The following is a 16651-nucleotide window of genomic DNA, read 5'->3' as shown; positions in this document are numbered from 1 at the left end:
CTTCTTAATGTCAGCTGTGATTATAATAGGATCGGGAGCAGATACTGGGCCACTTGACAACTAGAAACTTGATATGTCATTCGTAAGTAGTTTTTGTTGGAAAGGACATGTCATAAGGAGAGAGCACTTGCACAGGAAACAAGAGTCTTTAGGTTGGTGTGGTAACTCCTTCATGACCTAGAGGTCTTTGGCTTCTGAGACCTGTACCCTGTACACAGGGCTCAGATGACACCATGTCTGTCATAATTGCATTGGTTCCATTTGGACAACTAAAATGAGAACAAGTGTGAAAATTCAAAGACATTTGCTGATATTAGTAATTTTTGCCACTTTCAAGCTGTGTGACAGTGACAAATCAGCAGGACACATTTGCCCAGGTTTTCCTGAACCATCCATCAGGGAAACCAACCATCACATGGTAGCTTTGCTTTCTGAGGTCTAGAGAAGATTGTCTGGTTTGTTTTCATGCTATAAAAAAGAAGTTGGCAACTTTCTGTAAAAGTGTTTGAGAGATGTTTTGAACTTGGTGGGTCACAGTGTGGTTCTTGCTGTGTCTCAGTCCTGCTCTTGAGACCTTTATAAAAGCAGCCATTGGTAACATAGTTTAAGGTGATTGTGTTTGCCATCTGAAGTAGAGGCTTTCCTCTTCTTGAGATACTGAGTAGAGACTGCAGGAAAGCTGGTCTCAGGGCTGACTTCTCCAGGAGCACTGCATTTGAGCAGCCCAAAGGCTTACCCCATAGTTTATTAGGGGGCAGCTTGGTAATCCTTTTGAGACTGCTGATGAAACTCAGATGGCCTGCAGCCTCTTGAAGGTGGGAGGACTAAGAGTCCCTGCTGTGCTGGTAGTGTTATGTCAGCTTGACACAAGCTAGAGTCATCTGGGAAGACAGAACCTCAATTGAAAAAATGTCCCCACCAGGTTGGGCAAGTCTATGGTGCATAATTGTGATTGACCGATTGATGTGGGAGAACCCATCTCTCTGTGGGCAGTTCTCCCCACCCCAGGCTGGTGATCCTGGATACTATAATTGATGTGGGAGAACCCATCTCTCTGTGGGCAGTTCTCCCCACCCCAGGCTGGTGATCCTGGATACTATAAGAAGGCAAGCTGATCAAGCCAGGAAGAGAAAGTCAGTAAGCAGAACTCTCAGTGGCCTCTTCATCAGCAATTGCCTGTGGGTTCCTATCTTGTTTGAGTTCCTGTCCTGACTTCCAATACAGTGTGACCTGAGAGTTTTAAGCCATTTACTCCTCAAGTTACTTTTGGCTATGATGTTTTATGACAGCATTGGAAAACCTACCTAAGACACTGCTCTGGAAAGTGTCTCTCTGACTTCTGGTATTGCTATTGCTTTGAAAATTGTCTATGGAAATATGAGAAGAAGGGAGACCTTGTCTGTAAGCATTGCACCCTGTTGAAGTTCTCAATTACTGGTGTGACTCTCTATCTGTATCCAAGTGCTAGTGTGTGCTATGGTAAGGATAAACCAAAGAGCCTGCCTTTCTCACACTCAAGTCCTGGGGACGCCTGGCACCCCATCAGAAAAGTGTAGTCGGTGTGCATGCATGTGCCATCATTTTCTTAATTAGTCCCTTTAAATGCTCTGCACCCGTGTTCCTGATCTCTTCTTGCTACAGGCTGCAGTACATCTGGCCATGGTGCTGTTTCCCCTTCCACCTTAATTTATAAACTTGTAGTCCATATAGAATTTTTGTATTAATTATTATATGAAAAAATAATTGCCATAGAGCATTTTGGCAATTCTTTAAATTTGTACCCAAAGGAAGTACTTAACTCTCTGCATAGTCTCTGTTCCTGCTAGTTAAACATCTGATGGTCTGCCTGCTGGTCATTGCAGAGGCTTTTCCTGAAGAGAGCTGATGTTTGTCTTAGCAGGCCGTTGTCTGCCTCAGACTGTCCCGTGATTCTGGCCAGATGAGCCCTCAGGACTTGTTACGTGCGTGTGCTAGGTGACTATGCCTTGGAGCCTCCTCCTGTGCTTCCTTCTCCTTTGCCTGCTGCACTCGGGGAAACTCTCCTTGGAAGGGTGTTGCTCACAGACCCTCCTAAGGGAGGGTTCTTTTATTGTCTCCAGAATTCATAATTACTACAAAGGAGAGGGCTGTTGTCATGCACTCGGACTACCATTACTGTGCTCATAAACTCAGTTTTCCTCCCCTAAAGCTCTATGTATGTTTTACTAGCTTTACTTTAAAATTTGTATGCTATATATTCTTTATTGTTCAATTCTAGCTATTGTCTGACTTTTCTCCTAGTAAATTATTTGGCTTATTTTTATAGAGACATTCTTTATATCTGGGAGAGGAAATTATTATTTTTTTTAAAGATTTATTTATTTATTATATATACAGTGTTCTGTCTACACACCAGAAGAGGGCACCAGATTGAATTGTAGATGGTTGGGAGCCACCATGTGGTTGCTGGGAATTGAACTCAGGACCTCTGGAAGAGCAGTCAGTGCTCTTAACCTCTGAGCCATCTCTCCAGCCTGGGAAATTATTTTTTAAACTATGTGTGTGTGTGTGCGTGTGTACACTTTAGTGAGAGTGGTGTCAGATCCCCAGGAGTTCCACATGGTTGAGACTGGCCCCAAGTGGTGCTGCAGACTGAACCCTTCCTCTGGCAGAGCAGCAGATGCTCTTAACTGCTGAGTGATGTCTCTAGCCCAGAGACATTATTTTAATGTTCCAAGTATTGTTTGGAGTTTTAAAACTTCCTTTAAAAATACTTTTTAAGTCAGTCCAAAACAGGAGGATGTGTAGTCAGATTCTGTCTTAAAGCAATTAAAACAATTTTTAAACTTATTGCATGGTGAATCAGAGAATTAGTATAATGTACCAGGTACTGTGAGAGCCTGCTGCTGTGCACTGGATGCTTTGTAGTTCTGTTGATATGTCCTTTAATATGGTGTATATTTAAGAAGTGTAGTTACACTTAATGCATGTGTACACATACAGATGCATGTGCCACAGCATGCACACGAAGGTCAAGGTCAATTTGTGGGGTCCATTCTCTTCTTCCACAGTGTGGGTTCCTGGGATTAAACTCTGGTCATTGGATTTGGCAGTGAGTGTCTTTACCTGCTGAGCTATTGCTCAGTTTTGAGGAGCAAGTCTAGATGCTTCCAGGTTAGAATGATGGCTTCCTGAGGAACTGGGTGTCTGGTATCGTGGTCACCCCCCTTGTTTGGAAAGTGCTCTGTATTTATTATTAACTCTGCTGCCTCAGTCTTTGCTTTCTCTTGGTGTATCTTCTGCTATTCCTTACTTTCACCCTTTGTGTGGACTTTTGTTTTAGGTGTGTTACATGGCTATGTGGTGATGTAATCCAGTCTAACAATCTGCCTTTTGGCAAGCTAATCCTGCTTGCTAACATTTCCAACTATTGAATTCTTGGCTTTATTCCTTTCATCTTGTCTTGTTTTTATTAGGATTATTCAAGTTTTTCACTCAATATCTCCATCCCCTCCCTTTTTTCTTTTCTTGTTCCTTCACTCTGCTTCTCTGATACCTTCCTTTTCTGAGTTTATTGTTCTCCCTAGGGCATTAAAGGTTGACTTCTACTTGTCTACCTCAGTGATTAGCATTCCTTTAAAGCATGCTTGGATGTATTTGGTGTATCCTTGAAAGCAATGAATGCCTTTCTTGTCTGAATAGTAGAAGGACCTCAGAATGATTTAGTTCTTACATTCTGGGCCATGTGTGTTTGCAGACTGTGTCCCTGCTTTGTTGGAAAAAAGGTTACTCACAGCGTTAGACATTGTTATTACTGCCTTCACCATCAGCACCTCCTTCCCTGTTTGTGTCCCCTGTACCATGGCGCCCTTTCCCATTTCTCCTTGTAGCTCAGAACATTTTTTTCTGAGGTCGTTTTCTCTTTTTCTGAAGTTCATCCTTCAAAGTTTTGTAGTTAAGATTTGTTTGGGAGGAAATCTCTTGAGATTTCTTTTATATTATTTGCTGAAAATATTTTTGGTGAGCTTTTAATTCTGAGGTTACAGTGGTTCCTCTCTTTCCTTGAAAAGCACACATTGCCTGTACTCTGGCATCCTTTAAAAACAACTGTGTGTACAGTGTGTGTGTGCACGTGCACACACTGCATGTGTATGAAGGTTCATGTGTGTGGATGTATACAGGCATGCTACAGTCATGTAGAGGCCTTAAGTGCCATTCTTGGTTTCCCACCTTGTTTGAGACACAGTATCTTTTTTTCCTCTCTGATGTGTGTGAGGCTGGCCCCACTGTTACAGAGATTCTCTTGTCTCTGCCTCCCATCCCTGTACAAATGCTGGGATCACAGGTATACTGTTGCATGACAGATCTCTCTTGGGAGATAGACTACACACATCTACTCACTCCAGATAGGGAGTCCTCAGTGAACCAAAGTGCAGATGCCATCAAAGAGCCACTTGGTGAACTTGTGAGTTTTTTTGAGCTCACTTACAGGCATATGGGTTACTTATAGGAGCAGAAATGACGCAAAGACGTTTGTATCACCAAAGCCCACCCCACCACGGGTGACAGCTCCCCAAAGCTGGAAACCTGAAGCACACTGCACAGTCTGCAGGGGCTCAACAGAATGGAGAGTATCGTGTTCCAGGTTGTTTGATTGGGCTGGGCCTCCTCCACACAGTCCAGCCCATCTTTATTTCTTCTAGATAGTTCAGCTGGTTCTTGCTTCTTCAGGTGGCTGTGCTGCTTTCAGAGTCATCTTTGCAGCTTATCTTGTCTGAGAGTGACTCTCAGCTTTCTTAATGTTTAGGTACTCGCGGGGAAGAAGAGGCCTAGAGAATCTGGTCAGTTTCAGGGACTTCCTGAATTACTTATTTCCTGTCTTAGTGGTTTTCCACACAGGATGGAGTGTTTTACTCACTACACCCTAAAACATCCTGTCTTTTCACTTCCTGGTAAACATCATAGTCTAGAATACCCTGTTGTCTGTCTTTCCCTTTTCATCCTATGTCTTAAGAACTTGCCCTCCAAGCTGGAAGGCAAACTTGGAGGGAGCTGTTGCACAGCACCCATGTTCCACTTTATGTGGGTAATGGAGAATCAAACTCAGGTCTTTGGACTTGCACAGTAAGTGCTTTACCAGTTGAGCTACCTGCCCAGCCCTGACTTCTGTCTTTGATACTGACACATGGATTTCAGTTTTCCATGGATTGTCTTTTACACTCTGTGTTTTGTATATCGTGGTCAGACTGTGACGTGTGTAGGTCTGTGTTTGTTCTAATCTGAAGTTATTTCCTCATTTCTGGAAAAGTCTCAGCATTACCTTTTTGAAACACTTTTTCTCTGCTGTATTTTTCTGGGGTTCCTTACTGGAGCCCTAGTAAGAAAGTAGGAATTTCTCTAGCTGCCCTCATTTATCTTTTGTCCTTTGTTTTGTTTTTGTTTAGGGTTTCTCCTTCCCCATGTGTCCAGGTACTCTTCGAACTTACAGTTTGTTTATTTTAAAAATGCTTTTATTTTTTTAATTAAAAAATTGTGTGTCTATGGTGGGCATGTGCCGTGAGTCTGTAGCGTTCAGAGGAGGGTATTGGATCGTGATAGTGAGCCATTCTATATGAGTGCTGAGAACTGAACTAGGTCCTCTGCAAGAGCAGCTGGTGTTTGTAACTGCTGAACTATCTCTCCAATCATCATAGTTTTCATTTTATTTATTTATTTATTGTGTATACAGTCTTCTGCCTGCATGCCAGCAGAGGGCACCAGATTTCATTCAAGGTGGTTGTGAGCCACCATGTGGTTGCCGGGAATTGAACTCAGGACCTCTGGAAGAACAGTCAGTGCTCTTAACCGCTGAGCCACTCTCCAGCCCCCATAGTTTTCATTTTTATAAGTTTTGTTAAAAGACTTTTGCATGTACAGTGTATGTGTGTGTTCATGTGTGTGTACAGGTCAAAAGTTGCTGTGGGTGTCTTCCTCAATTGTTATTTATGGTCATGTTTTATTTTCATGTGGTGTCTTCCTCAATTGTTATTTATGATCATGTTTTATTTTTATGTGGGTGCTTGGCACTGAGCTCAGACCCTCATACATACATAACAAGCACTGTACAGACTGAGACATCTCTCTAATCCAGCTTCTATTTTTTTTTTTTTTGGTTTTGCTTGGTGGTTCATAACAGTAGCCCTAGCTTCTTGGTCGTGTTTTAGTTTCTTTTACTTTTTACTGTTGGGCATATGATGCACACCTTTAATCCCAGCACTCAAGAGGCAGGAGAAGCCTGATCTCTGTGAATTCGAGGTCAGCCTGATCTGAGTTTCTAGTTCCAAGCCACCCAGGACTACACAGATAGACCCTGTTTTAAAAAACAGAATAAAAAACAAACAAAAAAAACCCAACAATAACACCAGTTTTTTAAATCATTTTTTATTTTAATTTTAAATAGCTTGTTTTACATGTCAATCCCAGTTCCCTCTCCCTCCCCTCCTCCGGCACTTCCCTTCTCCCCCCCCCCCACCCTATTGCCAAATCCTTCCACATAGGGGATATCTAGAGGCTGTCATTTCACTCTGGGTAGGGTCCAGGCACTCCCCTAAGAGTCCAGGCTGAGAGAGCAGCCCTCTTTGTGCTATAGGCACACGATGACTGTTTGTATTCCAGGGATAGACACTGATCCACAGCTCAGGGCCCCATAGTTGCCCAGGCCTTCTCGCTGACACTCACATTTGGGGGGTCCAGATCTGTCCCATGCTGGCCTCCCCACTGTCGCTCTGGGGTCCAAGAGTTCTCCCCTGTTCAGATCAGCTGTCTCTGCTGGTTTTGCCAGCCCATTCTTTGCCAATTTGCTCATCACTCATCTCTCTCTCTGTCACTGGGTTCCTTGGGTTCAGTTCAGTGATTAATTGTGTGTTTGCCTCTGCTTCCATCAGTCACAGGATGAAGGCTCCCGGATGGTTATAGACATCAAGTTCATTATCAGGAATGGGCATTCAAGGTGGTCTCTCCACTATTGCTTAGCTTGCCAATTGGTGTTATCCCTTTAGATCACTCGAGGTCACTCTGGTGCCTGATCTGTCTTCTATCCTATGATTCCCTCTTCCCCCTATTCTACCCCCACCCACTCAACTTCCTGTTCCCCCATGACCAACTCTCTTCCTCTTCACCCCCTCTCTTCTTCCCAGCTCCCACTCCCCCCAATCCCTCTCCATGTTCCCCATCCATTCAGAGGATCTTGTCTCAATCCTTTTCTCTTGGGTACTATGCATATATGCATATCTTTTAGGTTCTTTCCTGTTTCCCAGACTCTCTATCAGTGGAAGTGCAGACTAGCACTATCCTGATCCATGTCTAACATCCATATATGAGTGAGTACATACCATGTTTGTCTTTTTGCGACTGGGTTACCTCACTCAGTATGGTTTCTTCCAGTGCTATCCATTTACCTGCGAATTTCAAGATTCCATTGTTTTTTTCTGCTGAGTAGTACTCCATTGTGTAAATGTACCACATTTTCTCTATCCACTCTTCAGTTGAGGGGCATTTAGGTTGCTTCCAGGTTCTGGCTATTACAAATAATGCTGCTATGAACATAGTGGAGCAGATGCCCTTGTTGTATGAATTTGCCTCATTTGGATATATGCCTAAGAGTGGAATTGCTGGGTCTAGTAACACCAGTTTTTTACTTATCTGTTTTCTATTCTGCAGTTGATACTTCTCTTGCTTGAAACTCTTTGGTTCTGGCTCTGTCACTGTCCTTATGCTGGTTATTATCTGTGCAGTCTTGATGTTGTCATACACTTTACAGTGCTCTCTGATATGAACCCACATTTGTTAGGACTGTGTCTGTGATCCATGGAAGGCCAGGTAGATTTTTAGTGTTCAGAAAGACTGGGGAATCTCCCATTCTGGGCCTACTATATATTTTTTTAAGTTATTGGTTTGCGAGTGTTTCAGGCTTGCTGACAGCATGAGTTCATGCCATGTTGGGGGAAGTCCTGTGCATTTGTCAATAAAGTACTGTTGAGCCAATAGGAAACCTAGATAGGAGGGACTAGGAGTCCAGGAGGACTCTGGGAAGGAGAAACACAAGAGAGTCGACATGTGACGCCATGGGGTAGGAAGCCCGGAACTATTCTCCGGTAAGAGACATACTTAGATTAACAATTATGGGGTAATTACTTAAGTCAGAGCTAGCCAGTAAGAAACAAGCAAGGCCAACAGCTTCATAATTAATATAGCCTCCTGTGTGTTTATTTGGGACTGATGCGGCTCTGGAACCAGGCTGGCAGGAAGGCTTCTCTCAAAAGAAAAAGGCTTCTCTTAACAATGCCAGGCTTGAAAGTTTGTTCTTTTCTGGTTCTCAGTAGGTTCTGTGACTGCATCTGTGTCTGCCTGGGGCTTTTCTTTCTGCCTCTCCACATGAAGGCCCTGTAATGGAAGCTCCCAGCTTCTGGAACCTGCCATGGTCTATACTCACCTCCCACATTGGACTTGCTCAAAGAGATGTTCCTTTCATTTCTTGCAAGCTCATTGGCAATTTTAAAGTGAAGTCTTGTCATTAAAATTTTGGGCAAAAGGAAATAGAAGAGGCATTGCAGCTTTTGAGTTCAAATGGATGTGTGTGCTTGTGTCAAAATGTTGTACATACAATTTGTCTAGCCTTTACCCCCATGCTGGGATGAGACCCAAGGCTCTGCCACTGAATTATACCCCTAGATGTCTAGCCTTTCTTCTTTGTGTGTGTATATAAAATGTATCTGTGTGAAATACAGGCATGTGCATGTCACACATGTATGTAAATGTGAGCATGTATGTGCCATGGTACACATATGGAGGTCATGGGATAATTTGAGTTGCTAATAGTGTTCTCCTATGAAACCTCTTGGACTGGTCCTCTATAGTCCTTGTTGCAGTCAGCACTGTCTTCCAAGCTCCTACTAGGATGGCCCATTAAGGAATGTTTTACGGCATTCAATCATTTTTCTAGCCCAAAGTTTCCAAGCCTTCCCATCCTCCAAACCCAGATGGTCAAATCTGTCACTGCAAATCGTCTACTTCCTGGTAAACTTCTGTCTTAGTTACTTTTCTGTTGCTGTGATAAAACACCATGCACAAGGCAACTTATAAAAGGAATTTGGGTCTTACAGTCCAGGAAGGATAAGAGTCCATTACCTTGAAGGTGGGCAGCATGGCAGCAGGCAGGCATGACAAAAGAGCCCCAGCTGAGAGTTCACATCTCATCCCGAAAACAGGAAGTAGAGACCACACTGGCAATGGCACAAGTCTTTTGAAACCTCAGGGCCTGCTCCCAATTATACATTTCCTCCAACAAGGCCATCCCTCCTAATTCTTCCCAGGTAGTTCTATCAATTAGGGACCAGGTATTCAAACATATGAACCTATGAACTATTCCACTTAGACTACCATGCATTCTTTGGATAAGAGAATGATTATATTTTAGATAGCTTCATTGAATGTCAAGAACACCGAACACTTATAAACTGAGAGTTGTCTGAATATAAATACGGCTTGGTACTGCAAGGGGTAAGACATTGGTAAACAGGGTTATGAGGTTCCTCATGAGACTGCCTGTGGTTCTTTACACAGAAGGTTGTGCCACAATGTTATTGCTAAAACTTCCCATTATGTTATGGCCTTCTGCAGCTGAAAACCATTAAATATGTCTTCCACTTTGTAATTATTCTACCCAAATGTTATAGTTGGACATCTGAGATATAAATATGTTTAGAGTAGCAAATGAATTCAAGGTGAAGTACAATATGAATAGCCCAGCATGTCAACACTGTATTCTTTTGCATTTCAGTCTAATGCTAATGTCCCTGTACAACGTGAGCATCAATTCAAAAGGCTTGAAGTACATCAGTGAGAGCCCTGGATTTATCCCTTTGCTGTGGTGGCTTTTGAGTGGTAAGGAGTGTTCTGCTATGTTCTCGTCTAGTCATAGGCTCTCCCTCCACAGCAGGCAGAGGGTTTGGTGTATTGGAAATCAGGAGCCATTATCTTTCAGTGTTTAACAATGACTTTTCTCTTTTGTTGGAGTAGCTTCTTTCATGGTGGCAGCTTTCAAATCTTGCTGTCCTCGAACACTGGGTTCTCAAAGCTGTCCCTGCTCCTCCACCAAATGGCTTCCTACTCTAGAAAGCCAGCTGGTATGTTAGCATTTCTGGTTATGTTTCTCAACTATTGATTTTTGTTTTAGTTGTGACCTTTGACACAAAGATCATTTCATGAAACAGCACCAAAGTGCTCCTTCTCTGAAAACAGAATGGTAGCTGTGTGGTGGGCATGAAAGGAAAGTCTGCAAGTCTGGGCAAAATGAAGTAGGAGACACCTGAAGTTCATGAGGGTGTAATGGCAGCGTTGTAAATAGCTCTTTCTTTTTACCTTCACCACGAGGTTCATTTCCTAATTGTACAGTGACAGAGATAGAATTTGTTTTTGAACTTTAGTTACTCTTTTTTTCTAACAGTTTTATTGAGATAAAATTGTTGCGTATATCTTAAATGGAAAATTGATCATTTGAGTATAGATCTCTACCTATAAAATCATTACTGTGGTCAAGTAAGTAAAACGTCGTCCCACAAGGCACTTTCCCCTCCCTCCCACCTGCCTCTCACTTCCCAGAGAGCCACTCACCCCTTTTCTACACTGTAGTTCAGTTTCCGTTTTCTATAGTGATCACTGTGTCTTAATAGTTCGCTGCTTCCTGTCACACACTGTTCAGTTATGCAGATGAACCTTTTGGGTTGTTTATTCAGCTTTGACAATTACAGACACAGATGCTGGAGTCTTCCTTGTGCATGGAGACATGCTGGCATTTCTCCTGGGTAGATCCTAGGCTCAGAATGGCTGGGTCAGATGGAAGAGGCATACTTACATTTTTAAACTGCCAACTGCTCTGTCATTCACATCCCCACCAGAGGATACAGTATCAGCTGTTTGTCCTCACAGTTCTTGGCCTGCTTGTACCATTAGGTTTGGATATCCCAGTAGGGATGTCTTGGTATCACATTGTTTCATGATTACTAATAGTGTTTGAATGAACAAAAGAAATAAAAAAGGAGGACATGACTGCTCCTAGGTATGGTAGGGGTGAAGGTTTATTGTAGATATGGGGGAGAGCATTGCCAGAGGCAGAGACATCAGAGAGAGCACAAAATGAATATGACCCTGAGCTGGGTCATGTGGGGAGAAGCAGAATGGGAGAGCCAGGAGACTAAGGGGCCAAAGGCCAAAAGGGTGGTGATGGTGGTGGTGGTGGAGGAAGAAGAGGAGGAGGAGGAGGAGGAGGAGGAGGAGGAGGAGGAGGAAAAAATTAAGAATAAAAGAAAGAAGACTGGTGTAGTGAGAGTCCACCCAGCTGTACCTGTGGTGCTGACCACGCCTGTTTGGGCGTGGTCACAGGTGTGTATGTGAGCGTGGTCACAGGTGTGTATGTGAGCATGTGGTATTTGGTCTCTGGGGTTTGAGACAGGCTTGCTCTCTCTTGGTTCCAGTCGGGTCACAGAGAGCAGCCTGGGTGTGGATTCTTTGAGCAGGAACTTGCGGGTCATCGGTTTCTTATGTAAGTGACTTCTCCCCGAATAAACTTAACCTATATTTAACCAAGTCCTGTGTATCTTAATCTGTGCATCCACAAACTGGCATAGCCAAAATGCCTGGTTTATGTAGGGAAGAGCAGCTAGGGGAAGGGCAGCCCATCCCAGTCCTTGGACTGGAGAAGATTAGAGTAAGGTGCAGAGCATAGCAGCCAGAACCCTGTAGCAGGTAGGGACGGAGGGATGCTGGGAAAACCTGGTAGCCAGGGACCGCTTTGATAGGTTAGACACACCTCAGCCATTTGTCCCAGGTTTGAGACCTAACAATGTTGAACATCTTTTCATGTTTTTGAATCAATCTTGATGGTGTTACCATCTTAAGCATAAATCCTCAGGGGCTAGAGAGATTGCTCAGTGTTTAAGAGCACTGGTTGCTCTTCCAGAGAACCTAGATTCAATTTCCAGCACCCACACGGCAGCTCAGTTTCTGGGGATCCATTTCCTGGGGATCCAACATCCTTACACAGTCATGCAGGCAAGCAAAGTACCCATGCATATTAATACCATTAAAATTTTAAAAATGAGTTGGGTGGTGGTGGTGCATGCCTTTAATTCCAGCAGTCAGGAGGCAGATGCAGGTAGATCTCGAGTTTGAGGCCAGTCTGGTCTACAGAGTGAGTTCCAGGATAACTAAGGCTATACAGAGAAAAACCTGTCCCGAAAAACCAATACATAAATAAGTAAATAAATGCATTTTAAAAAGAAGCATAAATACTCTATGTTCTTTTTTTTCCAAGTTGTTTCAACTGTTTCTAAGGCCTTTGCCATGAATTTGAGAATAAATATGTCACTTCATATATAAAAGAAATCCTTTTAGAAATTTTATTGGGAGTCTGTTGAATGAGTAGTTTATTTAAGGGAGAATTGACATATTAGCAATATTGAGTCTTCTAGGCCAGCATCCCAGATGTATAGGGAATTCTTCTGTGTCTGTATGTCCTAAAGACAGAGTGAACTGATCTCCTTGGCTTTTGGCTATCATTTGAGGATGTGTGTAGAGTGGCCATCCTTGCAGTGAGTGTAGAAGTATTCTCTCCCTCCAAAGCAGAATGCGTTTGGCACCTTTGTAATGAAGATGTTTAACTCCAGGGCATAGGCCAGACACACTACTATCCATGTGAAGAGATGTGGCTTCTCTGAACCTGGGGTTGGGGTCCCTGTGTTGAGACACAGTCTGTGTCCTGCACAGAGTCTGTGGCATTGGATCTTAAACCAGCACAGACATGGATATGCTGGCTATAGGTATGACTAAGAAGTTCTGTCTCAGACAGCAGTGTATCTTCTCTCAGCATCCTTCAAGATGTAGCATACAGCTTGTTAATCTACAAGTAGAGTGAATGCTAGACTTCTACAGCTTAAGAGCTGGTTAAGTGGGCTTTAGATCCACACGCCCCCAGGCTTGTATACTCAACAGCTTTTATTCTCTTGAGAATGCATCATGGAATCAGGTGATTCCTGGACTTAGTGTCCGTGTGCAGGTCCACAGTACTAGCCTAAAGGACTAGGGGAGAAGATAATGGGAGAGGAAGTCCCAACTGAGCAACAGCTGCTGCTGCTCTACATGGACCACATACGTACTTTGATTTATTGTTGTCAGTCTCCTGCTTCTCAGATGAGGAGACCAAGTGGCTTGCTGGAGGTTAGCAGCTGTGTGATAGTGGAGCTGGGTTTGAATCCCGACTGCTTGCTGCATGTCCCTGTCCCTTAGGCTAGCTGCTCTGCAAGCATGGGTCAGGGCCATAAACCTCCATGTCCTTCTTTGGCAGCCATTTGGACTGACTGCTTGGTTCTGCAGTTTTTACTCTCAAACAGTATGCCTGGTTCTGTTTGATCCAGCTTGCACCACTGACCCTCCAGCAGCCTTGTGAGTTGTTTGCTTGTTTATGAAGAAAGAGCTGAGGCTAAGTGTTCTCTGATGCCCTAGCTGTGCTAGTCTGGAGGTGTTTGTGGGGTGAGTGAGAATCTCAGTTTATGCTTCTCTCTTGGGTGTTCTCTGATGTCCGTAGACTTCCTGCCTTGACTGGGTCACAACACAATGGGGTGTTTCCTAAGGTATCTTAATGTACCACTTTGCTTCTGGGGCTGTTTGACTTTCCAGGATTTCTTGTTCTTGGAGACAGTTCCTGGTTCTTTGAACATAGCAAGCACACCCAAACCCTGAGATCTGTTGCAAGCTCTTGATGACTTTATTAGACTCATTCCTTGTAAAGTCAAACAAAACATGCTGGACTCAAGTCCCAGATGCTTAACCACTGAGTTATGTATGCTCTATTTTGTGTTGTTATTTTAAATGTTTTAGAATTAATGTGTGCTTTAAGTTTGTTTTTGTTGCTGCCAGTACTGCAACCTGGGGCTATGGACGTGCTCAGCAAGTCTGCTCTGGGCTGCTTCTTCAGCCCTGCCCTAGGTTTAGAAAGCTGAGAATGTGTTTTATCATGAAGTAGGGAAACAGGAGCACACTGGCTGCCTGGAAAACTTCTGCTTGTTCTTGGCAATAGTACTGTTGCTCTCAGGACCTGACCTTGTGACCCCGAGCCAGGAGAGAAGTTGAAGGCTCTTTTGCCATCAGGTAGACCCAATTTGTGAAAATGTGCTCTACTTTGCTTACAATCTAATAACTTTCGAAAGGTCTGAAGCAAAGAGCTTGCTAACGCTCAGAAATCAGTTTCGGCCTTATCATACAATTCCATTACGAAGCTTGATGTGTTTAAAGAGAACCCGCTTTAGACTCACTACACAGAGGTGTGAACTGAGGCTTTCATACAGTAAACTGGTCTAATCTGTGAGAGCTTCACTTCTCTGATCTGGACAGTGGGGTCCACCTCAGTGTCTCACCCCCAGTACAGCAGGCGTCGGCTCTCCTTTTATTTCTCTAAGTGTCCTGTGGAAACTTGTTTCCCTTTGCTTTGCTTGCCTGAAGCAAGTCACTTCTGAGTTCTCAGACCCCCTGCTTCAGAGGACAGGCCCGGTCGCTGCTGTGCTTCTATCTCTGGGAGGCTCATCTCATTCCCTCTAACCTTTGCCAGATTTCATTTTCTTTCACTTGTTCATCTACGTGGCTGCCTTTTTCCCAGGCTGGGCCCAAATTCTTCACATTCCTCTTAAACCACAGAATTGGCACAGAACTCTAGCAAATAGCTGATGAGGACAATGTGTATTTGGGTGGTGACCACATGTTATATAACTGCTAATGCAGGCTAGTGTTAGAATCCCACTCGCTGCCGTGCTGCTGATTCCCTGACCAAGGATACAGTGCTGGACACATGGCATTCACACCCCATCTCATACCTACTTCCTTCCCTGAGTGATCTGAAGCATGGCAAGCTTTACAGACTGTGTCCTGAGCTCAGACCTTCCTCCAGAGCTCCAGTCTCAGAGCCAGCTCTGTTTGATGAATCCACACGCACATTGAGTGGACATTCCCACCCAGTGTTTACACGAAACTCCTAGTCTTTTCCACACCAGCCCTACCTACAATCTTCCTTGTCTCAGTGAATTGCAATGTCCCTTCCCAACTGACCAGGCTGTTTAAAAACTCTTGATTTCTTTTTCTCTGTCACACCAAGATCTAGTTTGTTTGGAGTCCTGATGACTGTGCTTTCAGATCATACCTGGGATTAGAGTAGCAGCTGCCAATTCCTCCCTGTTCTGAGCCACCATCATCTCATGTGAGAACCTTCTGCAGGTTTCCTTGTGGTCCATCTTCCAGAGCATGAGTTGGGAGCCAGGAATAGGAGGGAACAGACCACCGGCCAGCTTTCTTCACTAAACAAAGGGCTGAGAGAGAGAGAAAATATTGTTAAAAATGCTCCTTTGAACTAGAACAGTGAATTATACCTAAAAAACAAAACTCAAGCAGGACTAAATGAGAACTACTTGTTTAGCTACCAATTTGTGATCCTCCTGCCTCAGCTTATATGTGCAGGCACTAAAGGTGTGTCAGTATAACTGAACTTCTTACTCAAACTTGACCTTCAGATTTTGTGGTTTAAGGCTTGGAGGACAGGAGACAAAGCCTAAGTTCAAGTCTAGGTAATAGTCTAGTAGAGAACTCTCAAAGGTACTTACTAGAGATATTCCCCCAACTCTGGTCTTCAGGAAAACATGTTTCTTTGTCTTTTGAGTGCAGTAGGTGGAAATCTCTTTCAAAAATGAATAGCCAGACTAATTTTCATGCTGGGTTGAAGACTTGCTTCCAACCACCTGCTGGGCCCTCTGGTGGTTAATCTGTCTGTCAACTTGATGAGGCCACTGTATCCACACATTTAGTTAGACATTCTCACATACTTGCCAAAACATGTTGTGATGAGATTAACATTGAGATCAGTAGACTTGAGTAAAGCAGAGGACCCTGACTGGTCCAGTGAGCTTTGCCCAGTCAGATGGAGGCCTGAGTAGGATACAAAGGCTTGTTGTTTGAACTGGAATATGACCCTTTTCTGCCTCAGCAGAAATGCTAGTGCTAGGCTGTGAGTCTCACGGCTTCTGGAGTAGAACTGTGTGTTGTTTCTTTCAAGTCTCCATTTCCTGCCTATGGTTTCAATACTTGCAATCTCCATTACTGTGTGCCAGTCTTTAGAGTTAATTGTATTATCTCGCTGTCCATCGGCCAGTCTGTCCATTCAGCCACCCTCACATCTTTTTGACTGCATTTCTCAGGAGAACCATTTAGAAAAAAGTTTCTGGAAAAACTTTTGACTTCAGCTAAGTCCTTAATGAATCTTTACAAATAGCATTCCAGGGTTAAACAAATAATTCTTTCATTTTTTGGGACTATAATATAATTTCATCATTTCCCTCTCCCTTTCCTCCATCTGACCTATCACATTTATTACTCTTTGCTTTTTTTTCAAATTCATGGCCTCTTTTTCACTAATTGTTGTGTACACGTATGTGTATGCATATGTATTTTGAAATACACAAGTGTAACCTGCTCGGTCTGTAAAATGTTAGCTTGCTTTCTGGACTGACCATTTGGTGCTAGATAAGCAATTGGCATGCTCTTCCTGGGAAAGGCTATTTTCCCACTCTCAGCATTCCTTGCTTGCCTTTGCCTGTAG

At 43.5% G+C, this 16651-nt stretch overlaps 1 protein-coding gene across 7 annotated transcripts in view; it reads left to right on the top strand.

The window, feature by feature from the left end:
* The window catches only part of LOC101829789 (heat shock transcription factor 2 binding protein), a 109072-nt gene that overhangs the window by 35931 nt on the left and 56490 nt on the right, over positions 1–16651 (top strand). For 5 of the 7 annotated variants that reach the window (XM_040732079.1, XM_021227493.2, XM_040732077.1 and 2 more), the window contains one exon: positions 9797–9900. The exons of 1 other annotated variant lie outside the window; for it this stretch is intronic. In XM_040732079.1, coding sequence (XP_040588013.1) covers positions 9797–9900 — 104 coding nt within the window. Of the gene's footprint in view, positions 1–9796; positions 9901–11489; positions 11543–16651 lie in introns of those variants that run through there. One more of the 7 variants, XM_040732080.1, reaches the window with a different exon arrangement.

Source organism: Mesocricetus auratus, unplaced genomic scaffold (assembly GCF_017639785.1).
Source record: "Mesocricetus auratus isolate SY011 unplaced genomic scaffold, BCM_Maur_2.0 Super-Scaffold_100027, whole genome shotgun sequence".
Classification (NCBI taxonomy): domain Eukaryota; kingdom Metazoa; phylum Chordata; class Mammalia; order Rodentia; family Cricetidae; genus Mesocricetus; species Mesocricetus auratus.
This window is presented reverse-complemented; position numbering and strand designations above follow the sequence as displayed.